This window comes from Acinonyx jubatus, chromosome B1 (assembly GCF_027475565.1).
Source record: "Acinonyx jubatus isolate Ajub_Pintada_27869175 chromosome B1, VMU_Ajub_asm_v1.0, whole genome shotgun sequence".
In the NCBI taxonomy this organism is placed as follows: domain Eukaryota; kingdom Metazoa; phylum Chordata; class Mammalia; order Carnivora; family Felidae; genus Acinonyx; species Acinonyx jubatus.
In genome coordinates, this window is record NC_069382.1 from 140663621 (window position 1) to 140689827 (window position 26207).

At 40.8% G+C, this 26207-nt stretch overlaps 1 protein-coding gene across 1 annotated transcript in view; it reads left to right on the forward strand.

Annotated features, from left to right (window-relative positions):
- The window catches only part of SCARB2 (scavenger receptor class B member 2), a 74779-nt gene that overhangs the window by 23768 nt on the left and 24804 nt on the right, over positions 1 to 26207 (forward strand). Inside the window, exons 3-5 of the mRNA XM_027058603.2 lie at positions 12839 to 12986; positions 14059 to 14247; positions 22904 to 22995. Of these exons, the coding sequence (XP_026914404.1) occupies positions 12839 to 12986; positions 14059 to 14247; positions 22904 to 22995 (429 nt within the window). The remainder of the gene's footprint in view (positions 1 to 12838; positions 12987 to 14058; positions 14248 to 22903; positions 22996 to 26207) is intronic.

Consider the following 26207-nt stretch of genomic DNA (forward strand, 5'->3'; position numbering starts at 1 on the left):
TAGGTTAAGCATCTGACTCTTGATTTGGGCTCCGGTCGTGATCTCATGGTCATGAGATCAAGCCCTGAGTTGGTTTCTGCGCGGAGTGTGGAGTGTGCTTAAATTTCTCTGTCTCCCTCTCCCTCTCCCTCTGCCCCTCTCCCCCCTCACACGTGCATGCTCTCTGTCTCTCTTTTAAATTAATTAATTAATTAATTAATTAAATTTTTTAAAGAGGAATCTTAAATAAATACTTGGGTCTTCACTTTAAAAATTTTTTTGTATGGGTTTAATACCTAAAGAAATGGTGTACTGGGTAGAGCAGGTCGTGTTTCAGGCTGTCCTGCCTGGGGATAATTGGCAGTTGTGCTAGAGATAGGATCTGAGTGTCCTGTTTATCTGTTTTATTGTTTTGCAATTTTCACCATTTTTTATTGTGATTAAAAGAAAATAATATAAATGCATCATAAGTGTGCAGTTCAGTAGAGTTGCGTATATTTTTACACTGTTGTGCAACAAATCTCTCGAACTTTTCGTCTTTCAAAACTGGAACTCTGTATCCTTTAAATAACTCCCCTCCCCCTGTGTCCCAATCCCTAGGAACCACCATTCAACTTTGTTTCTATGAATTTCACTGCCTTAGATGCCTCATATGAATGGAACCATTCAGTATTTGTCTTTTTGCTTTTTTATTTTTTCACCAATTTTTTTCAGGTTGGGGGAGAAACTGCCTCCATGTAAGAATGAACTCACCTGAGAACTAAAGAAAATCCTAACGATTTTCCCTCTGGGTCTCCTGGACCTGTTCCTATGCTCATTATCCTCATCTGAGAAAAAGACATGCATTCTCATCACACTGCACCCAAAGAAACCCAATACTCCATTAAAATGTCTTCTGGGCCTTGTGTCTGCTAGCTTAATATGCTGTTGTAAGTGTGGTCATGGGACAAATAAATCCTAGAAGTAAAACAGTCTCTGATTGTTACCATACTCCCTCCATGTTCCCATTTTATTTTTTTTTAAGGTTATTTATTTTGAGAGAGAGAGAGAGAGAGAGCAAGAGGGGCAGAGAGAGAGAGAAAGAGAGAAAGAGAATCCCAAGCAGGCTCTGTGCTGTCACAGCGCAAAGCCTGGTGAGGGGCTTGAACTCATGAACTGTGAGATCATGACCTGAGCCGAAGCCAAGAGTTGGACGCTTAACCCACTGAACCACCCAGGCACCCCCATGTTCCCATTTTAGAGGGACCAAGAATTACTCGTGAGAAAAGCTCAGGAACATCTTATAGGGGGGTTCGTAACCCAGGATGCACAGATTCCTAAGGGGTCCATGGATAGAATTCAAAGTGGTCTGTGACTTGGGTAGGAAAAAAATTATAATTTATTTTCACTAACCCCTCACTAAAATTTAGAATTTCCTTTGAGTATAAATGTAGGCAACAAACCACAGTGGCGTTAGCAGTACCCATGGCTTCATCAGGAACGGAAACACAGATACTGTTGCGTCTCATGATAGCTGTTGCTCAAGATACCGTTCATTTTCATAAATACTTCAAAATTACAGTAATTGTTAGACTTGCTGCTGCATCTTATTTAAAGTATCAATAAAGAAGCATGGTATGTTACCATATCACAGATTTTTTAAATGATACCTGTATTTTCAGCAATTGGTTTCCTTTGTGATCCCGAAAATTTTGTTCTCTGTATGTAAAAACATTCATCTGAGAAAGGGTCGATAGACTTTACCAGACCGCCACAGGGAAGATCAAGAACACTGAGAGCAGATCCAGTAGTTTGGAAGGCAGGTTGGTCACTCATTGATTGTTTCATATTTGCTCCTGAGTTTGCCTTCCTCTGGTTTTTCTCCCTGCCCTGGTCGCTCTTCGATTCCACTGCCGAGGTGATTTCCCAAAGGAAAGCCTGGCATTCCCTTCCCTTCCCTACTCAGTCAGGGTCCTAGTGACTCTTCCTGTATGAGGTATCAGGCCTGAGCAATCTGGCTCCTTGTGTATGTCTAGCTTCTTTGTTGTGTTTTAATTTTAACTTAATGTTTTGGCACTCTCAACCTCGGATTTTATACTCTAACCAAAGCTGTCCAGCAGAAATTTACTATAGGCCACATAGGTAATAGAAAATTTTCTAGCAGTCACATTTTAAAAGGGTGAAATTAATTTTAATATTTCATTTACCCCAATGCGATCCCAAACGGTGTCATTTCAACATGTAATCAATATCCAGAATTATTAATGAGGTCATTTATATTCTTTTCTTTCCCCCCATGTTAAATCTTTGTAATGTGTAGCACATCTAATCTTGGACTAGCCACGTTTTGAGTGTGTAACAGCCACATGTGGCTGGAGGCTACCATATTGGACAGCACAGTTCTAACTGTATTCCGGTTGTTTGTAAGTGCCAGACACACTGCTGTGCCATTATGTGCAGTTCCCTCAGTCAAGAATGAATTCCTTACCACTTCTCTCAGCTCTTTGGTGCTGCTTCCTGAGACTATGGATGAGCTCTCCCTGGTATATGTGTCGGTTACAAAGTGACTAAATGCATTTTAACAATTGGTTACATATTTGTCTTTCTTCCCAATGTACTGAAAGCTCCAGGAGGGGCAGAAACCAAGTCTTTCCTCTCAGAAAATCCCGTGCCTGGTGAATATTTGTGAAACAAGTGAATGGAACATCCTCAGCCATGGCTTAAATCCTTAGGACGCAAGAGGAGAAATTGTTCAAATCCACAGAATGCAGGTAGCTCAGCTGGGACCACAGGACTTAATCATGGAAGCCCAGGAGGCAAGGATAGGTTCAAGAAAGAGGAACAGGGTCTTGGAAATGAATGGCTTGGTTTAGGAACAGATGCTCGCATGTGCCGTGCAAACTGCTGGGCGTTCTTCTCAGGGTTGAGTGGGTCATAAGCTGGAGTTTGCAGAAAAACATGGCTTTTTAGTAGCACTTATGGCTCTTCTAGTGAGCCTTTTATAGTCATCTAATGGATCTGATTTCTATCACTTGTGATTTAATTATGCTATTGTTTACACAAGAAAGATAGAATACTCCAGTAACTCCTGCCCCAGTGCTTGATAGTTCCATGGGTTCCCTCCCAACCGAGTCACCTGCCTTGATCGTGTGTGAAGGGGCCTGGAGCAGGAAGGGGAAGGCGCACTGGCCTCCAGTCCTGCAGGTGAGTGCGGAATGGTCTTGGTGGTGGGAAATGTCCCAGAAGAGGACGAGGGCAAGGCCACACTGAGCTGTGGAGGCCCTGAGTAATTTGACATATGGTTCACAGCGGCACGTTTCCCCAGAGGTTCACTTATGGGTGACTCGAGAATATTCATGTTTTTGGAAAAAGATGATGGCAGTTCTGCGAAGTAGGTAAAAACCAGTCAGTCTGGTTTAAGGAATGTAGTGCGTTATTTACATGGGTATAAAGCGTGGGTTGAGCAGCCCCGAAACAGACCTGTCAGCAAGGAGCTAATCTGCCTCATGGTTCTGTTGCTTACCGACATATTTGCCTAAAATGTGTATCCAGTGTATGATATTCATTGGCTTCTGCAGCCTTTTTGAGATTCTTTTCATTTTGTCAGGTTTATTTTTCTTTTTTGCCTACTAATGAACACATCGAAAATTAAAAAGAAAAATTAACTTGTCCAAAGGCTCTTTCAATGAACTTTCATATTTCTAAGACATACTTGCTAAATTTACAATATCCCGCTAAATATCTCCTATTTGAGTTTCTTGGTTTTGTGGTTTGGATTAATTTCTTTTTTAGGCTCATATTATTGCTTTAATAGTAAAGGAAGAGACATTAGGGATAAATATCTCATAAGTGTTGTTTTGTTTTTAGTTATTCCTTGACCATTAACTAGTACTGGATTATAAAATAATCAATCTATACAATATCATATGCAGCATTACCTTTAAAAGCATAATCTGTATTTTATATTGTTGACCCTAAAAGTAAAACAACCAGTTATAAAATGGGTTTATTCAGGAATAGCAGAGGAATTGCAGTTCAGGACATGCAGCTATAGCAAACCATAGGCAAGTCTTGAGTTCAAAACAGAGGAAAGTTACTTTATGGAGAAAAGTAGGAATTGGGAGGGGCTATTTTGAAAGGACGTCCGTTGGAGGGAAAATGAGAGTTCAGGGTCATGATGGTTTCTTATTGCTGACTTGTATTTTCTTACTGGCCGAGCTCATTGCTGGACAAGAAGTTTTTTTGGTTTCCGTCTGCTACCGAGGGCAAGTTGGTAGGGTGTGTGAGCTCCCTCTTCTGGACTCCCGACTTTATTTTAAATTAGGTTACCTTTATTTGGTTTCACATTATTATAAAAATAGCATATATAAGCAGTAAAGATAAACTTGAAAATGAAGTAAAGTAAGACAAACTGCTACCATCCATGTTTTCACTATCTCAGAGATAACCAGTGCTTCTATTTTACTGGGTATCTTCTCAGCCATTTTTCCATGGGTGGGTTTAATTTTACATGGTTATCAAATTCTATATACCTATGTATGATATGCATCAACATATACATAATATGTGTATTCTGCTCACTTAATATTACCTTATAGGTATTTCCCCATATTATGTCTTTGTCTTGTAATTCAACCCAAGTCCATATGCCCAACATGCAGGAAAGCCAGTCACTGATACTTGGAATGTGCAGCAAGGAAAGGGTTTATCGGAGAGGCATCCAAATGAAGAGTCAAGGGGAGGGCAGGTCTCAAATCCCCCTCCCCAAAGGGTTGTGGTTGCATGTATTTAAGGATGCGGGGTCAGAACCTCATGGGGTATATACTTGAATAGAATATGCTGGTTGGAAATAGGGTGAAGGGAGGTGTCTTTCTTCCTTTTGGAGCATGTGTGCAAGTTCAGGCATCGTGTCTCCTCATTGGGATACATGTTCACTAAATGGCAGAGGAAGCATGGTAAGTGTGTGGAGGGGAGATCTTGGGGTGTGCCATCACAGAGGTTACTTTCGTTCACTCCTGATCCCTTTGGCCCAACCACAAGAATTCTTCCCCATTTCCTCCAGTCTCAGCTACTCTTATTGGTAATGAGTCAACTTCTGCAAAACAAGCTCCTAAATCAATCTGATTTAACAGGGTTTCCTTAGAGTAGAACAGTCAAGCATTTGTTAACTCACCATGTTGGGTTCAGTCTTTACACAAAAACATTTTAATGATGGTAATCTTCAGGAGCTAGAGGGAATATATTATAGCACTTTACTTAACCATTTCCTTTGTCTTGGATGTGTAGATGAGCTCTCATTTCATCTTTTGGTTACCACATGGGTTGACTATTCTCCCCATGTTTGCCAGCAAATTGTATTTCCACACTCTTAGCTCTTATCTTTTGTCTGCTGCCTATCTGGGTTCCGGTGTATTTGTGCCACTTTTAATAATGATATTAACTCTTCGTCACATTTGTGGCAACTGTTTTTCTATTGTGTGCCTTTTTAATTTTTAAATTTATGTGTAGTCAAATCTATTTCCTGAACTTTGCTATCATTTCTGAGCTTAAAAAGTCCTGTTCCCTTCAAAGGTTTCATATTCAAGTCTATTTTCTTGTACTTCTCTTGTTTTACATTTAAATTCTTAGGAATCTGATCAGTTCCTTCCTTACAATTTAGCAAAGGTAGGAACTTTGTTTAAACTTTCTAATTGTGTCTTATGAGCCCTTTGGTTCTTTACTCATCTTCAAAACCAACTATATACATTTTTTTTTAATATTAAAGAGCTGATAGAAAACTCAGAAATGCCAGGGTTATTGTCTCATTATAAGAGAATACTTATCTCTTTTTCTAAACCTGACTCAAGCTCTTCTCTGATAATCACCTTTTTGTTTGTTCCAAGATAGAAACAGAAGTGGCTTTAGATAAATTAGTTAAAAAAAAAAAAAATCCTTGAACTGTTTGAAAGTAAGAAAAATAGAAAATGATCCCTCCTGCTCCCCACTTTCTTACCTTGATGTCCAGGTCCTTGTGAGTTTTAAATGCACATTGCAGTCCTGGGTGGACTGGCCTGCATGAACCAGGTGGGTTGGGGTAACATTTCAAGGATGGGGGACCATTTCCATCTTTAGAAGTGAAGTTGTTTTCTGCACAGCCCCCAACAAATGCAGACTGTGTTCTCCCCGCTCACCCCCAGCTCTTTCTCAGGATTCTGCTTTTGGCTCTAGGTTTTTAATCTTTCACTTAGCTGACAGGGCAGTGGTAACAGGAACTTAAATACAGGAGCTGCTCAGTACTGCTGGGGATGGAAAATATTCTTCTGCCCTTCAAGGTTCTTCTAGCTGGTCTAAGAATTAAATTGACACAAGATAAAGATTATCAGGAGAGGGGCACCTGGGTGGCTCAGTCGGTTAAGCGGCCGACTTCGGCTCAGGTCATGATCTCGCGGTCTGTGAGTTCGAGCCCCGCGTTGGGCTCTGTGCTGACAGCTCAGAGCCTGGAGCCTGTTTCAGATTCTGTGTCTCCCTCTCTCTGACCCTCCCCCGTTCATGCTCTGTCTCTCTCTGTCTCAAAAATAAATAAACGTTAAAAAAAAAATTAAAAAAAAAAAGATTATCAGGAGAGTCAAATTTAACTATGTACCTACGAGGGTGCATGTAAGCATGAGATTCCAAAGACAGCCAGGCAAAATGAGGTATATATGTCATTCAGAACTAAGGAGAATCGGTTGGGAGTCTGGGACTTCAAAAGGAAGGAAAACAATTTGCAGGAAGATGAAAAAGAGTAAATTTTTGGTAAACAAATGTCTGCAGGGCCACTCAGAAACAATGGGATATAGAGGACTCTGATCTAACAGGCCTTGCCAGATTTCTCCCTGTCAGGTCTAGTTCATATTCCAGTGTGAATCTGTGGTGATAGCTCTCTTCCAGGAGCAGGTTCTCTATCTAAATTCTTTTAGGCAGTCAGGGAAAGGTCAAAGCTTCTTCCTGAGTCATTTGGGCCTTGATTGTTTTCAGGGCAAAATAATCAGCATGCCAAAGTGGCACATCTGGAGGCAAGTGGTCCTGAACCCCGGTGGCACCCCTCCTTTGGGCAGCTTCCCCTCCTCTGCCCTTTCTTCCTTGGGAGGCACATCCACTCTGTGATTCACTTCTCCCGTGACACAGCTGTTCAGCTCAGCTGGCCCAGAGCTGCAGGCCGCTCTTTCTAAATCTCCTCTTGTAGTGTGTCCTCTTCCGCATGACCACAGTTTTGCTCACTTCTCCATGTAGGAAACACATCCAATGCATTCATGCTGTGCTGCCTGCCCTCGCTCTCTCTGCCTCTATTTGGAATTCCCCCCACTCTCCCACCTAGGGGAAGCCTCCCCCTTCCAGAACCAGCTCCCGCATGATGACAACCTCAGGACTCCCCTTCCGGTGCCCTCCTTCCCTCCTTTGGGTGTCTGGCTAGAGCCTCGGGTCCACTTCAGAGCACTTTCCACATGGGAGGTAACGTTGGAAAGCAGTCTTGTCCTCCCATGCTGTACCGTGGATTTCTTTGCAAACAGAAACCAGATCTTCACATCTCTCCATCGCAAGAGCTTCTTGTAAGCCCCCTTGTACATGGTATTAGTAACTAATGCTTCCTAAGTACTCAGTATGTACCAGGCAGTATTCTAACCAGATTACAAGTTTATGTGGACTTAATGCTCCCAACAACCTTTTAAGGAAGGCATGTTTTTGTCTCCATTTTACAGATGAGGAAACTGAGGCACAGAAGCAGTAAGTTCTAAGTCACAGAGCTAGTAACTGAGGAAGCCAAGGTTGAATGCACAGCCTGGCAGTCATCTGTTTACCCATACTTCACCTGATGTGCTCAGTCACTGCTGACAGTAATTCTCAACAAAGAGCGGTGTATGAGTGAAGAACCCAATGGGTGAAAGATAAGGATTATATGACAGTATTGTATGTATCTAGTTTATACAGCATCTCCAAGAAATTAGATACTGCATAGATGTTAATTTTCCAGCTTATTAAAGGTATTCCTTTTGATTTCCTTGTCCTGGGCTATTGTTTATCTTCTGTGATTGGTGAGATTATGTTTAATTGTTCAGGGGTTTAAAAACTTTTTTGTTTGTTTGTTGTTGTTGTTTTAATTTTTTTAATGTTTATTTATTTTTGAGAGAGAGACAGAGCATGAACAGGGGAGGGTCAGAGAGAGAGGGAGGCACAGAATCTGAAACAGGCTCCAGGCTCTGAGCAGTCAGCACAGAGCCCGACGCGGGACTCGAACTCACAGACCATGAGATCATGACCTGAGCCGAAGTCAGACGCTTAACTGACTGAGCCACCCAGGTGCCCCAAAACTTTTTTGTTTTATAAAGTAAGAACTCTGGGGGTGCCTGGGTGGCTCAGTTGTTTAAGTGTCTGACTCTTGATCTCAGCTCAGGTCATGATCTCACAGTTTGTGAATTCAGGCTCAGCATGGACAGTGTGGAGCCTGCTTGGGATTCTGTCTCTCCCTCTCTCTGCCCCTTCCTTGCTCCTTCTCTCTCTCTGTCTCTCTTCCTCTCGAAAACAAATAAATAAACAAACTGAAAGAAAAAAGTAAGAACTCTGTTTTAATGAAAAAATGTTTTTATATGAAATACCTCTAAATTCAATCTTGTATTTTCCTGCCTGATTAAATAGTGCATGACATATAACTCAACCTTTGCTTAATGTCTAGCATCATCACTGTGATTAAAAAATAGTAAGCCATCATATGAGCCTGTGATGTCCTGGGGCCTTCAACATTGATAAGATTTATTAGATCCACTAAATACCACGGATCGTATCAGGCACTCTCAAGTACAGTTCCTTAATTAATTGTCTAGGTCTAAGATTTGCTTTGCCATTTTATTTTTTAACCCTTGCTTCTATTTCTGGAAGTTTCTTCAGTCTTCTTGGACACTGTAGAGCAGTAATCGAGCACTTCTTGCTCTCAGTCTGCTGTTCAGCTGGAGACCACCCTGCTTCTAGTTGACTATCGTTGATGAGCTGTGGGGGAGACTTGGGTAACCAGACTTGTTTGTATTACTATTAAAACCCCTCTCCTTGCACTGTGGCCTCCTTGTGGTTGCCAGAAGACAGGGGGCTTGGGAGGGGAAACATTTTGGGTTTCCTCCATCAGTTGCTATTTTGACAGGGAGGCCCCCCCACCATCCCTTTCCTTGGCCTCTGCAGAGCAGGAGACCACTTCTGATGGCCAGTGGCACCGTGTTCCTTCAGTTAGAACACAGGCCGTATGTCAGTCATGCCTCAGGGCGACTGGTGGCTGTGGGAAGTCATGTGGCTAGCTGTGAGTGACCTGACGTGGTCCCTTGGTGCCTGCCAAGGGAATGAAGTATTTTTATAGTTTGGTAATCCGTGCTTTGAACTTTTGAAATTTATTGAGAAAACAAGTCAAGTTATAGTGCTTCAAGTGATTGGAGCCTCCACGATCGATTTCCTTTTAAAACACTAGGTTCTTATGGGCTAAACGATAAAGAAAACCCTTAAAAAGTCATCTCCAGAGTCAGTAAACACAAGCCAATGTAAGTGAAGTAGGCTTGGAATTATTCAGGCCTCTAGCTCATGACATCTGGGTTCAGTGAAAAAAACGTTAAAAGCCTTAGCAAGGTTATCAGTTTTCATCATTAGTCAGAAAGCTTGGCAAAGTTGATCCCTGGGCTTCTGCACCTGGGTTGGGTCCCAGCTCTTGGCTCCTTGGCCTAGCTTTCTTTGAGGGCAAGTTTGAGGGCAAGTTGGTTTTCACCCTGGGGACACTTTTTCTATTTCTGGTTCCTTAGTGGTCAGCGAGGCCACTGCGGAGTCCTGGGCCGCAAATACCAAGAACTATGCCTAGAAAAGGCTGTTCCCTTCACCCTCACTACAGGGAGGCTCTGGGACTCGCCAGTGGGGAGGGGTGCCCCTCTCTTCAGGCGGAAACCTTGGTGCAGGCAGGGGTTTGCCTTGAAATGTCCTCCTCCAGCTCTAACAAGTCACTTTGCGTCAACTTACATGTAGAGTCAAGGAGAACCTTGGACGTGGATTCAGGTGACCAGGATTCCACACCTGGTTCCCACACTTGCTGGGGAGTCCTGGGCTAGTTTATCTGAATCTCTGTCAAAGAACTGGGTTGTGATTTCTATATAAAGGTCTTTGGTTACAAGCAAGACAAGCTATCTCTGGCTAATTTAAATGAAAGGGGATTTATTTGAAGGCTATAAAGTGGGTTACAGATTCCAAGGAGCAGCTGGGAAGAGAGGACAGCTTTAAAGGTCCACATCACAGGAGTGCATGGCTCATCATGTGTGCACCACAGCAAGAGGAAGCCATCTTTCTACTGTGTTTTGCATCTTTTTTTTTTTAAGTTTATTTATTTTGAGGGACTGCCCCCCCCCCACTGCCAGCACAGAGTCCAATGTGGGGCTCAAACCCACAAAACTGTGAGATCATGACCTGAGCCGAAACCAAGAGTTGGATGCTTAACCAGCTGAGCCATCTAGGCGCCCCAAATGTGTTTGACATCTTAAGGCTTTGTGCTCAGGATCAGAGGCCTAGGGAATGGAACTGGTCCAGCTTGGGTCCCACACCACCACCCAGTGCAGGAGAGGAAGGAAAACGGGGCTCCGAGCAGAAGAAAAGGAAATGAATGAGTGTCAGACAACCAGAGTCTGCAGGTTTCATTCTGCGGACGTTTATGAAGCACCTGTTGAGGGAGGCCATGTGATACAGTGGAAGAGCACTGTGTGTGATTTAGAACTTAGCTTCAAATTCTGACTCTTCTGATGCCCATCTGTGCCCTTTGTTTCCACATCTCTAAAAGTGGAGCCAAAATACTTTCTCTGTCTGTACCACGGGCTTGCTGTAAGGACTGAATGGAATCAGATGAAATCGTGTGGTTAAACCCTTTGAGGAGCTACGCGGGGTCAGATATTTATCTATTGCACATAGCTTCGTGCTTAATGATGAAAAGCAAAGATATCTGTTTTGATGCATATATGTGTATATGTTTGCTTGTTATTTACTTGTCTATTTTTATTTTAAATTCTGGAAAGTGAGGGATACAAGTTTCACTAGCTTGCTTGGAGTACCTGAAGCATCAAGAGAATTCCTTCGTAATCTAAACGATGTCACTAAGCAGTTTACAAAGAGCTGGTACAGACAGCCAGCTCCACCAGTGTTCAGAAAAGGCCGGTTGTGGTCAGGAAAGGCCTTGGAGGAGGTGGTGGGTAGCCTTTGTACCTTTGTCAAAATTATAAACTCTTATAGATTAGCCCTGTCCCATAGAAATACAATGTGAATCACATATATAATTAAGATTTTTTTCCAGTAGCCACATCAAAAAAAAAAGCGAAAAAGAAACAGGAGTAATTAATCTGAGTATTTTTTATTTTACCCATTGTATTAAAGTACTATTATTTAGGGGCACCTGGGTGGCTCAGTCAGTTAAGTATCTGGCTCTTCATCCTGGCTCAGGTCAAGATCTCGCAGTTCCTGAGATTGAGCCCCACATCAGGCTCTGCCCTGACAGCATAGAGTCTGCTTGGAGCTCTCTCTCTCCCTCTCTCTTTGCCCCTCCCAACGCTCTGTCTCTGTCTCTCTCTCTCAAAATTAAAGAAGTAAACTTAAAAAAATAAAAAATAAAAATAAATAAAATAGCATCATTTAAAAACAGGTAATCAATATCAAAAAATTAAGGAGATTATTTTACACTCCTTTTTTTGTGCTGTTTTTGAAATCTGATGTGTATTTTACCCCTACAACACATCTCAGTTTCGATAAGCCACAGTTCTACGGCTTAGCAGACACATGGCTGCTGGGTCAGACAGCCGGGTCCTAAATAGAACAGGAAGAAGAAAAGGTAAGCAGCAGAGGGAGAGAAACAATAGACACAGGAATTTTGTGACCATCTACTATGAACCAGGCAGGGCCAGGACTAGCATAAACCATTGGATGAACAAAGTATCAGGTCCTGTTTTTATTTAGAAGTTTGACGGTTTGTTCATCGTGGATGTTTTTGCATTAATTTTGATTTTTCAAAATGTATTGCAATATGATTTACCTTCAGTACTGAGTGTTCTGGCACCTCTTTCATTTTGTACACAAGGCAAGTGCCTCACACCCTCCTTACCCTAGTGATGCCCTGGCTCCAGGCCCTTTCTGTGAGCTTTCTAATACCTCATCTGGGGGCATGAACCTGAACCAAACTGAACTGCATACCAAAAACAGGAGTGAACTCCTCTAATGTCCTAAGTCTTGGGCACTTATTTTGTCAAATGAATTTTGAACTGAATTCAAGCTAGGAATAAAAAGGCTTTGGAAAAGAAATTGAAATTCAAACTGATCTATGAATTGAAAAATTTGAAAATATTTTGGGAGCAAACTATCACTCCAGAGAGAGTTCAATGGCCTTGATTCCCTGGTCATGGTGACCCTTGACCATCCCATTTCCCAAATGGTAGGGGGAAAGAATGAAAAGGCCAGTGTGTTGAGAGGACTGTATCCCAGGACTTATTTCCTTCCTACATGCCAGCTTTAATCTCTAGTTGTTAAGGGATCAGTATCTGTAAGCTCTCTAGAAAATGATTATAGTGGAATGTCTTATTGAAAATAACGTCCATGCTAAAAGAAAGGTAAAGTATTGCGCTTTTTTTTTTTTTAATGTTTATTTATTTTGAGAGAGCAAGTAGGGCTGGGGCAAAGAGAGAGGGAGAGGGAGAATCCCATCGGCACTGTCAGGGCAGAGCCCAATGCGGAGTTCAATCCCATGAACCGTGAGATCATGACCTGAGTCGAAATCAAGATTGGATGCTCAACCAACTGAGCCACCCAGGGGCCTCTTGCTTTTTAAAGTGGTGCCTATTTTCAAACAGAATGCTTTTCTTTCTTTTAGGGAACTTCGAAACAAAGCAGATATTCAATTTGGAGATAATGGAACAACAATATCTGCTGTTAACAACAAGGCCTATGTTTTTGAACGAAATCAATCTGTTGGAGATCCTAAAGTTGACTTAATTAGAACGTTAAATATTCCTGCAGTGGTAAGTAGGCATTTTTAGTATCATTATTGTGGCTTGTAAGAGAAAGGAAAAAGCCAAGTTAAAGCTGTTATGGGTTTTACATTTAGGAGTTACTAAGTTATGTTAAAAATATACAGATGTAAAAATATAAGTATACTTTTTACAGTTTCCTTCCTGAAAGTTCATCTGAGACATTTTATTCTGAGGTTTCTCAAGCAAGATTTTTTCAAATGGTGACAAAATGTGAATTTTAGGATTTTCCCTCCCACGGTTTCTTGCTGTGTCTTGGGGATCAGCTCTTGTTCAAATAAACATGTCTCTAGGAGTTGGGGGGGGGAGGGAAGGGAGTGGATAGCCAATAATTTTTTAAAGATTTATTTGCCCGTTGTTTCGGCTCAGAAAATCTAGCAACAGAATTTGCATACACTTCTTAGTTTAGATTTCCATCTTTGATTTTTAAATTCTCAAAATATATACTGATATCCCCCCACCCTTCCCAAATAGCAGAGACTGGGCTGCTCACAGCCTAGCGGGATTTCACTGTCTGTGTTATGACAATCCCATCCAAGAAAGACACGAGACCCTGGAAACTTTCCTATTCACCCACAGCAACCCCTCTGAGGCTCCCACTCTAACTACAGGATGACAACAACATATGCAGCTGGACATTCATGGTGGACTCAGGAGGGAGAAAGTATTAGATCCTATGTTTGGCCCTGCCCTGCTGCCTACTTACGGGGGAGGGGGGGGGCGGGCAATCTCTGGCTCCCATCAGAGGGGAAGTGGCGCCCCCTTGTGGCCAAAGATGCCAGTGTATTCACAAGCGTTTTTCTCGTTGCATCTGCAGTGCAGGGAGAATTGGAGAGCTTGCAAGTGGGAACGCTACACTCACACTTACAAAATATAATACTGAGAAAGGAACAATAACTGCAGAGTCTCATTTGTGCACGTGTAGCCAAGGAGGATCTCTCTGGCTGATTTTGCAGCTCTTCAGTCTTAACATTTACTTTTAAGTTTCCAGCCCTTTTTGCTGAAGGGGCCATAGGAAAGTGGGGTGGGAACTCTGCCATCTGAACTTGCCTGTGTTTCTCAGACTGCCATGGAATGGGCCCAGCTCCGCTTCCTCCGGGAGCTCATCGAGGCCCTGCTGAAGGCCTATCAGCAGACGCTCTTTGTGACACACACCGTGGACGAACTGCTCTGGGGCTACAAAGATGAGATCCTGTCCCTCATCAGTGTTTTCAAACCGGAGATCTCACCCTATTTTGGCCTGTACTATGGGGTAAGTTGATCTTTCTTTTTAGATCCTTTTTTTTTTTTTTTTGAAGGAGCATGGATGCACAAGCGGGGAAGGAGCAGAGGGGGAGAAAAAGAATCTTAATTAGGTTCCATGTTCATCACAGAGCCCCATGTTCATCACCACATGGGGCTCAAGCCCACGACCTTCGGATTATAACCTGAGCTAAAATCAAGAGTCTGATGCTCAACCAACTAAGCCACCCAGGCGCTCATAGAGTCTCTTTATTCAGGTGATGAAGGGGCGCTGCTAGCCAGATTTCATCTTCATTTTGAGTGTCTTCCAGAAAAAAAGACCAAAATTGCTTGGAATTCTAGATGTCTTGTAGAGTATGTGAAAAACAAGGAAGTGTTCTAGTTTTTTAGGTGGGGGGAAAAAAACCCTTCTCCCACAATTTCGGCATGCCGCCAGCAGTGACTTTGAATGAGGGCAGCTATGAAAAATACAGAGTATGACTGTGCCATTAATCAGGTGCAATCTTTCAAACTATCATAAATTTCAGTGATAGGTGCCAAGTCTTCATTGATGACCTAGGGGCTGAACCCATGCATTAGCCTGACAGAGACAAGAAACTAAGTAGGAACATGATAGTCCGTTAGAGGTGGGAGCTACGTGTTAGATTTTCAGACATGTCATTCGTGAAAGAGGATGGATAATTTGAAACTCTGTGTCCCTCATCTATGATTTCTTATGCTTATAAGTGGAATTTTGTGTGGTTCCTTGCAGATTTTATTCACTTTGGCTTGAAATAAAAAATATATCAGCATTCAAGTATTTATTATTCAAAGCATATGTTATTGCTGTATGAGTTTCAAATGAACTAAAATTAAAAGCAATTTTAAAAATCCACATTCCCCTCTATCTGTCCCCCCTACCAAGAAACAAAAAACAGAAAGCACTTGAGTAAAATGGATAGTGGGAGGTTGCTAATGACAAACTTAACTCAAGAAGAAAGTGACAGGTTAAGGGAGGGGTCTGAGATTGTGATGAATTTCCTCACCTTTAAATCTGTTGTTATTCTCTGGTTCTCACTACTCAAGAATCTTACTCTTATCCTGTTATATCCTAGAGTGTTCCTCTAGGGCAGATGGTGATAATGCTGCCCTGTGCATTCAAGGGTATACAAAACTTAGAAGCCATTCAAACAAAATAGTGAAAAAGTTCTTAACATTATGCAAGAGGCAGGGGTCCTAGAAATAGGGTTCAACTCACCTTGAATCCTTCCCTCTAGGGGAGCAGAATTGATAGATGCTCTCTAGCAGATCCCATCTTGGGGTGCCTGCGTGGCTCAGTCGGTTAAGTGCCAACTTCAGCTCAGGTCATGATCTCTCAGTTCGTGAGTTTGACCCCTGCATCGGGCTCTGCCAACAGCTCAGAGCCTGAAGCCTGATTCGGATTCTGTCTCCCTCCCTCCCTCTCTGCCCCTTCTATTGCCCCAGTCTCAAAAATAAATAAACATTTAAAAAAATTTTAGAAGATCCCATCTAAAAGGAGCCCAGCTTCCATAAAACCAGAGGAAGCACTGATTTCTTAAGCTGTGACTAGACATCCCTTCTGGAAAAAAATATCTGGTGAATTTCCAACAGAGATACAACAAAGGTTACTTTAAGGCCCTTCGGGTCCAAGTGGTTTCTGTCCACCTGCAAGGTAGATCCTGTTCCTAAAACCTCAGTATTTTTCAGGTAATTTTTCATTGTATAGCTTGCTTTTTGTTGTTGTTGTTTTTACATTACTGACTTCTAACTAAGATCCTTTTGTATCTTTTTAAAATGTAACCCACATTTATGGACTGGTTAGCGAATTGGAATTTTTATTTTCCCAAAGCAAGGTTGTATTTTTATGTGTTTATTTATTTATTAATTTATTCATCTCGCTGCTTTGCCCTTTGTCGCTCCTTGTAGACACCGTATCTCCACAAAGCTCTGTACCATCGCTCAGTTAGATTCGTACCTTGAGTGCATTTCCCACATCCAGGAATAGAGCATAAGACTTGGAATCAGAGTGCCTCGATTTATGTTCTGACTTTTTTCACTTAATAACTATGGGGCTATTTCTAAACCTCAGTTTCATCATGTGTAACTTGAGGCTAAAAGTATCCACACTTCAAAAATTGTTTTGAAAGGCTAAGTGAGAAGTCCATAAAAATGCTTCATAAACTCTGAATCACAGTACACATGTCAGGAACTGTTACTCCTTTTTCCCTTCATGACTGGCTCCCAAGATGACCCTGAATTAACATGACCGCTGTATCTTTTCCATTTGGGAGCCAAACAGACTGTCTGCGTGTGGTTGGTAAAAAGGCAGTGTTTCTGTTCAGTTTGTCCCATCTGCTCTGGTCAAATACTGATTCTTTAGCCAACGGCACAAAAGTTCACACTTGAGCTGTCATTCATTCAAAGACCAGGATAGGCTGAGGAAGTACCCTCCTTCCGAAAATCTTTCCTTAGTTCTGCTGGTGTCATGCCAGCATCCCCCTCGGATGCCCCAGGCTTGCGTGCCTGCACCATCTGCTCCGCTACATGCAATGAAGAGAGAAACCTTGGCTAACGCGTTGAACGCTCTTCTTTCTAGTAGGAAACAGCCAAACAATTAATGGGGAGGGACAGCGTGTGAGAATGAACAGGATGAGTGAATGTAGAACATTGGCACAGAGCTTTTGAGAAAAAGGGATCTGGTTAAATATCACATGCTCTTACTTCATATTGCGGGGCCAGTCAGCATATTTTTACCTACTGATATTAGGGCACTTCTGTTCTCCTCCACGTAAGAGAGTCCAAGCACCTCCCACTAAGTGTGGGTCTTGCGTGTATAAAATATATAGCCGTTAGAAAGTGTCTTTGAGAGCTCAGCCAGTCCAGCTGGTCCTTCGGTGGAGGGGGCGTGGGGTTTTGCTGACATCACACTGGTGGTATGACTGTGGTAGTCTGTCTCAGAGCACCTCTCCATCTCCTGCCATAATATGTTCCTTGTATCCAGCCCACATCCCTACCCCGATAACACAAAACCTATTTATTCCCGACTGTCCTTCAATAACAAAGGTTCCAGCAAGAGACAGGGAAGCATTCACATGCAGTGTCTGACTCTTGGGCAGAAAACAATTGGAGAGAACCCTTTCTGAATTACTGTGAAACATTTAAATGCTTAACTGCTTTGCTTAGGCTAGATCTGAGTTAAGGGGAGGACTTCAGGAAATAACATCCCTTCATTTTTTAAATTGGTGGTTCGGCTTTTTTTTTAAGTTTATTTATCTATTTTGAGAGAGAGAGAGAAAGAGGAAGCAGGAGAGGGGCAGAGAGAGAGGGAGAGAGAGAATCCCAAGCAGGCTCTGCACTCTCAGTGCACTATCAGTGACATGGGGCTGGAACTCACGAACCGTGAGATCATGACCTGAGCAGAAATCAAGAATTGGTTGCTTAACCAACTGAGCTACCCAAGGGCCTTGGTGGTTCAGCATTTTTTATGTGGAGTATTTGAATTTTTCTCTAAGTTGTTGTAATGTTCACATTGCTGCTCCTAAAGAGAAGTTCTTTCTCATATCTTTTAAAAAATTTTTCTTTTAATGTTTATTTATTTTTGAGACAGAGGGAGAGACAGAGTGCGAGTGGGGGAGAGGCAGAAAGAGAGGGAGACACAGAATCTGAAGCAGGCTCCAGGCTCTGAACTGTCAGCACAGAGCCCGATGCAGCGTGTGAACTCACAAATTGTGAGATAATGACCTGAGCCGAGGTCAGACGCTTAACCGACTGAGCCAACCAGGCAGCCCTTTATCATATCTTAAAGTCATGTAAAACTTCATGTGGGAAGCACAACATGACCATTATGGATGTGGTCCATATTGATATATTGATATAGTTGGCAAAATAATGTTAAGTGACAGAAAGAAGAACCAAAGAAGGCAAAAAACATGAGAAGAGAATTCACAAAGGGTATGAATGTTTTTTAAGGCAGAGAGCTGAATTATTTGAAAAAAAGCGTTCAAACTCAGTGCAAAAAAAGACAAGTCCTATACTTTTTTTGGGGGGGGGGTCGTTCATCTAATTAACAAAGCTTAGCAAAAGTAACTTGGGGAATGTAAACTGATTTACCACACTATTTCCACCACTCTCCAGCTGGATGACCTTGAGCAACTTGATAATATGTATCAAAAGGCTTAAACATGTTCATGTTCTTTTCTCTAGTAATTTTACTTTTATGAGTCAGTGTAGAAAACAAAAATATTGACAAGGTTTTCAGGCATAAAGATACATAAACATTCACACAACATTATTTGCAGTAGCAAAAAATCAAAATTAAATATCCAACAATAAGAGAATAGTTAATTATTTCTACATAATGTTGAGGAGTCATTAAAGTATACCTATGAAGAACTTTTGGTAACATATAAAATATGCTAAGGAAAATACACAATTTGTGTGTGTGTGTGTGTGTGTGTACACATACACATACACATATATATGTATATAGGATATATATATATTCACACATATATGTATACATATATGTGTCCATGTATATATATATATGTAAACATATATACATACATAATTGTGTTTATGTATAAAAATTGTGTGTATGTATATTACACATATATATCTTAGTTCTATAAACAAATCTTGTGTGGAAAAGATACTGAAAAGAAACATACCAAAATACAAATAGTATTTTCCATTGGTTAGGAAAATGATGAATAATTGACACCTTTTTATACATCTTTCTGTATTTTCTAATGAGAATTTATTACTTTTATACTCAGAAGAATGTATTATTTCTATAATCAGAAGAGAAATCTATTTTATTATTTTTTTTAATGTTTATTATTTTGAGAGATAGACGGCGCACAAGTGGAGGAGGGGCAGAGAGGGAGACACAGAACCTGAAGCAGGCTCCAGGCTCTGAACTGTTAGCACAGAGCCAGACGTGGGGCTCAAACTCACGGACCACAAGATCGTGACCTGAGCCGAAGTCAGATGCTTAACCGACTGAGCTACCCTGGCACCCTGAAAAACCTATTTTAAAAAGAAAACAGAACACAAGTACATTGCATCAACTTGTTATCCCAAAATGCATCTGTGTTAATACCCAAAAATATATCTGTGAAAAACCTCCAAAGATAGCCTAGAGCAATGAAAGTAAAACAGTCTTTGGTTATTTTATTATTCTTAGTTTGTCTACAAAGTGCCTGTCACATCATATGCATTTAATAATAAACATTAAAAAATGAAAACAATTATAATAATGGTATTAGAGTGGATGCACCACAAAGGCAGCAATTTGTGTCCATTTTGTTCACTGATATACAGTGCTAGATACATGGTAGGCGTTCGCTAAGTGGTTGCTAATAAATGAATGAGGCCCACAGCCTGGTAAGCAGATCGGCCTGTGGAGTGTGGGGTTACATAGCTGGGCTTCAGTCCTACCTAGCTCCACCATTTGCTGGCTGAGTGATCCGGACAAGTTATTTAACTTCTCCTTGCTTCAGATTTCTCATCTATAGAATGAGGGTAAAATGGTGCATGTCTGTATTAGTTTCCCGTTGCTGCTTTTACACATGGCCATAAATTTAGGGGCTTAAAACAGCACAAATATAATTATCATCTTCCAGTTCTAGATCTCAATAGCCATAAAATCAGGGTGTTGTCGGGGCTGTGTTCCTTCTGGAGGCTCTAAGGGAAAATCCACTTCCTTGAATTTCACAGCTTCTAGAGGCAGCCTGCCTTTTTTTGGCGGGCACCCCTTTCACCATTGCCAAACCAAAAGGGAAACATCTTCACAGTCTCTTTGACCTCTGCTTGTCATCACACCTACTACTCTGACCTGGCCCCTTGCCTCTTTGTAAGAAAACTTGGAGTACCTGGGTCCACCCACGTAGTCCAGGATACTCTTCCCATCTCAAGATCCTTAACTTAATCACATCTGCAAAGTCCCTTTTGCCATGTTAGGCAACATATTCACAGGTTCTGGGGATTAGAATGTGGACGTATTTCTGTCAACCACACTGCTTTATGTGGTGGTTCTGAGGATTTCATGAGATAATTCATACTATAATTTTAGACCAGTGCCAGGAATATTATAAATATTCAATAATTGTTAGCTCTTATTACTTTATTATTATAGAGGAACTAGCACCCATGCTATTTCCCAGATATCAAAGCTCCAACCTCACATAGAGAATTTGTAAAGTTGTATAGATTATCTGTATGTGCCCTTAAGAAGTGTAACTTGGAGAGAATATATAAGTGAAGAAAGCTTTCTTGAAAGCCCCAAGTATATATTGGGGGGCCTGGGTGGCTCAGTTGGTTAATCTTCTGACTCTTGGCTTCGGCTCAGGTCACAATCTCATGGTTCGTAGGATTAAGCCATGCTATGAGTGCAGAGCCTGCTTGGGATCCTCTCTCTCCCTCTCGCTGCCCCTCCCCTGCTCATGCGTGCACATGTGCACACTCTCTCTCTCTCTCTTTCTCTCTCAAAATAAATAAACAAACTTAAAAAAAGAAAGAGGCAGGGGCGCCTGGGTGGCTCGGTTGGTTGAGCATCCAACTTCGGCTCAGGTCACAATCTCGCGGTTTGTGAGTTCGAGCCCCGCGTTGGGCTCTGTGCTGACAGCTCAGAGCCTGGAGCCTGCTTCGGATTCTGTGTCTCCTCCTCTCTCTGCCCCTCCCATTCTCATGCTCTGTCTCTCAATAATAAATCAACGTTAAAAAAACTTTTTTTTTTAAAGAAAGAAATAATGGGACTATATTAATACAACTTTCTTTTGTTGCAGCTAACCTACAGTAGGGTCCTGGCCCTGGACTTATGCTTTCTTATTTTTCATTATTGACATATAATTCACTTACATATAATTCACCAGTTTCAAGTGTACAATTTTGTGGTTTTTAGTATATTCACAAGGTTGTACAACCACCACCACCACTGTCAAATTTTAGAACATTTTCATCATCCTCCCCAAAAAACCACACATTTGTTAGCAGTCACTTCCATTTCTCCCCTTCCACCAGCCCTTGGCAACCACTAATCTATACTTTCTGTCTCTATGGATTTGCCTATGAGTCTATAGAACTTTTTTTAATAGTTAAAAGGTTTGTGTCTTTTTTTTTTTGCTTTTGTAAAGAAAAGTAAGATTATTGTTTTGTTTGAAACAAAACATAAGTAACCCCCCACACCTGCCCAACCTCTCACCTGCCCCGTGGGGTGCTGAGACTACTGGTGCTGAGCAGGAGGCCAGGCTGGCCCAGGCTGAAGGAGAAGAGCCAGAACTCTCTGTGTGAGAGCTTCCTCAGAGCCCGAGAGGAAGGGCATTTGGGAATGGAGTTTGGCTTGGTTAGGCAAAAAATAAAATTAAAAAACTGAACACACATGCCCACTATTATACAAATGGTGGCCAAGAGGTTGGAGCCATCTCTGGCAATTGAACATTTCTGTAAATGGAATCATACCATATATGACCTTTGTATCTGACTTCTTCTATTTAGCATTATGTTTACAAGATTCATCTATGTTGTAGCACGTATCAGCACTTTATTCCTTTTTATGGGTGAGTAATATTCTATTGTATGGATATACCACACTGTATTCATCAGTTGATGGATATTTGGGTTGTTTCTACTGTGGGCTCTTATGAATAATGCTGCTCTGAACATTTGTGTACAAGTTTTTGTATGGACATTGAGATGTATATTTGGAATGGAATTCTCTTGAATATATAGGGAGGAGTGGAATTTGGGGTCATAGAATTTTGGGTTTGTGTTTAACTTTTTGAAGAACCACCAAACTACTGTCCACAGCAGCTGCATCATTTTCCATTCCCACCACCAGTGCCCAAGGGCCTCGATTTCTCCACATCCTCACCAATGCTTGTCCTTTTCCTTTATTATGTTTAAAAAAATTTTTAGCATCATCCTGGTGGGTGTGAAATAGTACTATGGCTTTGCTTTGCATTTCTCTAGTGGCGGATGATGTTGAGCATCCTTTCATGTACTTGTCGGCCATTTGAATATTTTCTTTGAAGAAATGTCTCTTCAAATCCTTTGTTCATTATTTAATTGGGCTCAAACTTTTTGAAACCATAAAGTAGTAGTATGGTTAATATGGCATTTAGTCAAACAGTCACTCTATATCTTAGTTCTGCTTCAGTGTTATGTAGCAGTTAGCCTCAACTAGGTTAGTTTTGTGAAGATTAAGTTTCTCAGTTACTGTATCAATTAGGGTTCTCCAGAAAAACAGAATGAATGGGAGAGCTCTAGCTACATCTGTAGTATCTATCTATCCAAGAGATTTATATGTATTAAGGAATTGGTTTGTGCAGTTGTGGTGCAGCAGGTGGCCAGTCTGAAATCCCTAGGACAGGCTGGCAGGCTAGAAACTCAGGCAGGAATTCTACATTGCAGAACTGAGAATTCCTTTCTGTCCAGCAAACCTCAGATTTTGTTTTTAAAACCTTCAGCAGATTGCATGAGTCCACCCACATTATCGTTGGTAATCTTTTACTTAGCCAATTGATTGTAAATCTTCATCATGTACAAAATATAGCACCATCTAAATTAGTGTTTGACCAAACAACTGGGTACCGTAGCCTAGACAAGTTGACACGTAAAATTAACCACCACAATTTCTTAAAATGATCGTGTTCACTTATTTTCAGAAAAATGGGACTAATGATGGAGACTATGTTTTTCTAACGGGAGAAGATAATTACCTTGACTTTACAAAGATTGTGGAATGGAATGGAAAAACGTAAGTGTAGTGATTTTTATTTTTAATTATTTTTAAAATTTGAATATACTTTTTGAATATATTTAAAATTTGAAAATTTTAAATTTAAAAAATTTTTGCTTAAATTGCACGTCTGCTTATGCGTTATTTCAAAAGAATTTTAACACTGTCATTTTTTGGGTGTCACGCTTATAAATACGTAAAATATCTTTATAATTACTATTTTATAAATCAGGATTGGGGCAACACACTTTACAGATGAAATATTAGTGCTTTGTAGATTGATCTCAGCCGGGCATGAATTACAAGCGGCAACAAGTTTCACTTTCCTCGTGGAAGTTTCACTTTCCTCGTGGTCATTGAATTGATGTGTAGCTGCAACACAGATACTTTAAAACCACTTTGTTTGGGGGCACAGGGAAGAGTTTCTCTTTTTAATTTAATTTATGATTGTGTACTGTTTATGTGTTTTTCTTTAAAGATAAAATACATTCGAGTTCACCATTATGGTATTTCAGAAATATTTTTTTTTAACATTACTAAGAAACAAGCTATTTCTAAAAAGGAGCTGAGGCAGTTTGTAGTAAAGCCACGTATAAGACAAGATGATTTCTATGAGAGGAATTAGAAACCTCAGAGAGAAGAGGAGGGTAATTCTTTAGGGACTGAGGCAAGAGGAATTCTGTTCTTGAACATTAAATTTATATCCAAGCTTCCCAGAAAAAAATGGTGTGGAATGTAGGGAAACCCTCTGTACTATCTTCACAATTTTTCTGTAAATCTCAAACTATTTTTATTTTTATATATTTTTAATGTTTATTTATTTTTGAGAGAGAGAGGGAGAGAGAGCGAGCATGAGCAGGGTGGGGGTGGAGGCAGAGCGAGAGGGAGACAAAGAATCTGAACGAGGCTCCAGACTCTGAGCTGTCAGCACAGAGCCTGACCTGGGGCTCAAACTCGTGAACCTTGAGGTCATGACCTGAGCCAAAGTCGGATGCTCAACCGACTGAGATACCCAGGCACCTCTCAAACTGTTTTTAAATAAAAAGCTTGTTTAAATTTTAAAAAGTACACAAATCCATGTACATAAACGTATATTTGTGCATGTGTACACACACAGACAAACACATACACCAAAATAGATAAGATCCCTGAAAGAATATGTGAGAAACTGGGAACAGTGTTGCCCCTGGATAACCAGGCTTCTGGCCACAGGGAAATTTAGGTGTAAACAGGATATAGCTGGATTTTGTTTTAAACTCCATCTGTTGTTTTCTTCCCAATCTTTCAATAGCAGAGTGTAATCCTTTTAAATACTTAATATAATTATTGATACAATTATAATATAATGATATGTTATTTAATATATTGGACTTTTTTCTGGTTTATGCCTATTCTACCCTCAGATTTTAGGGTTCATACTTAACAGTTTTTGCTGACAAAATTGAAAGTTGTCTATTGTCTCTTCTCCTCCCAAATAGGACGGTAATGTTACCCATTTTGTAATACATTATACCCATCTTCCATGCTGTTCTTGCCTTCCAACTTGTTTCATGTTCTCTGGAAGCCAAATATAAGCAGAATGTTTATCACTTTATACTAATTAATTAAATGTACCAATGTATTTTATTAATTTTTTTCTTTTTTCTTTCTTGTGCATTTTTATTGAAATTCTACTTAGTTGACACACAGCATGAGATTAGTTTCAGGTGTAAAATGTAGTGATTCATCGCTTCCCTATAACAACCTATATTGTGCACTACTTAATCCCCATCATCTATTTTTTATTTTAAGTTTTTATTTGAATTCTAGTTAGTTAACATATAGTATAATATTGGTTCCAGGAGTGGAGTTTAGTGATTCATCACTTCCATATAATGCCCAGTGCGCATCTTGACAAGTGCCCTCTTTAATATCCATCGCCCATCTAGCCCATCCCCCCCCACCCCCCTCCATCAACCCTCAGTTCTCTATAGTTTTTTCTTAAACATTTATTTACTATTTTTGTGAGAGAGAGAGAGAGAGAGAGAGAGAGAGAGAGAGAGAGAGAACAAGCAGGGGAGGGACAGAGAGAGAGGGAGACACAGAATCTGAAGCAGGCTCCAGGCTCTGAGCTGTCAGCACAGAGCCCAACACGGGGCTTGAACTCACAAACTGTGAGATCATGACCTGAGCCAAAGTCAGATGCTTAACCAACTGAGCCACCCATGCGCCCCATGTTCTCTATAGTTAAGAGTCTCCTATGGGTTGCCTCCCTCTCTCTTATTTTTTTCCCTTCTCTTATGTTCATCTGTTTTGTTCTCTTAAATTCCACATATGAGTGAAATCATGATATTTGTCTTTCTGGGACTGACTTATTTGCTTAGCATAATACACTCTACCTCCATCCATGTTGTTGCACATGGCAAGATTTCATTGTTTCTGATGGCTGAGTAATATGCCATTATATATATGTGTATACACATACACACACATACACACACACACACACACACACACACACACATCACATCACACCTTTATCCATTCATCAGTCAATGGACATTGGAGCTCTTTCCATTACTTGGCCATTGTTGGTAATGCTGTTATAAACATTGGGATGTATGTCTCCTTTCAAATCAGTATTTTTGTATCCTTTAGGTAAATATATAGTAGTGCAATTGCTGGGTCATAGGGTAGTTCTATTTTTAACTTTTTGAGGAACTTCCATATTGTTTTTCAGAGTGGCTGCACCAGTTTGCATTCCCACAAACAGTGTAAGACGGTTCCCCTTTCCCCACATTGTCACCAACATGTGTTGTTTCCTGTGTTTTCCATTTTAGTCATTCTGACAGATGTGAGGTGGTATCTCATCATGGTTTTGATTTCTATTTCCCTGATGATGAGTGATGGTGAGCATCTTTTCATGTGTCTGTCAGCTGTCTGGATCTCTTCTTTGGAAAAATGTCTGTTCATATCTTCTGCCCATTTCTTAACTGGATTTTTTGCTTTATGGATGTTGAGTTTGATAAGTTCTTTATAGATTTTGGATACTAACCCTTTATCAGATAGGTCATTTGCAAAGATCTTCTCCCATTTCATGGGCTGCCTTTTAGATTTGTTGACTGTTTCCTTCACTGGGCAGAAGCTTTTTGGCATAATGAAGTCCCAATAGTTCATTTTTTGCTTTTGTTTCCCTTGCCTCCAGAGACATGTCTAGCAAGAAGTTGCTGTGGCCAGTGTCAAATAGGTTG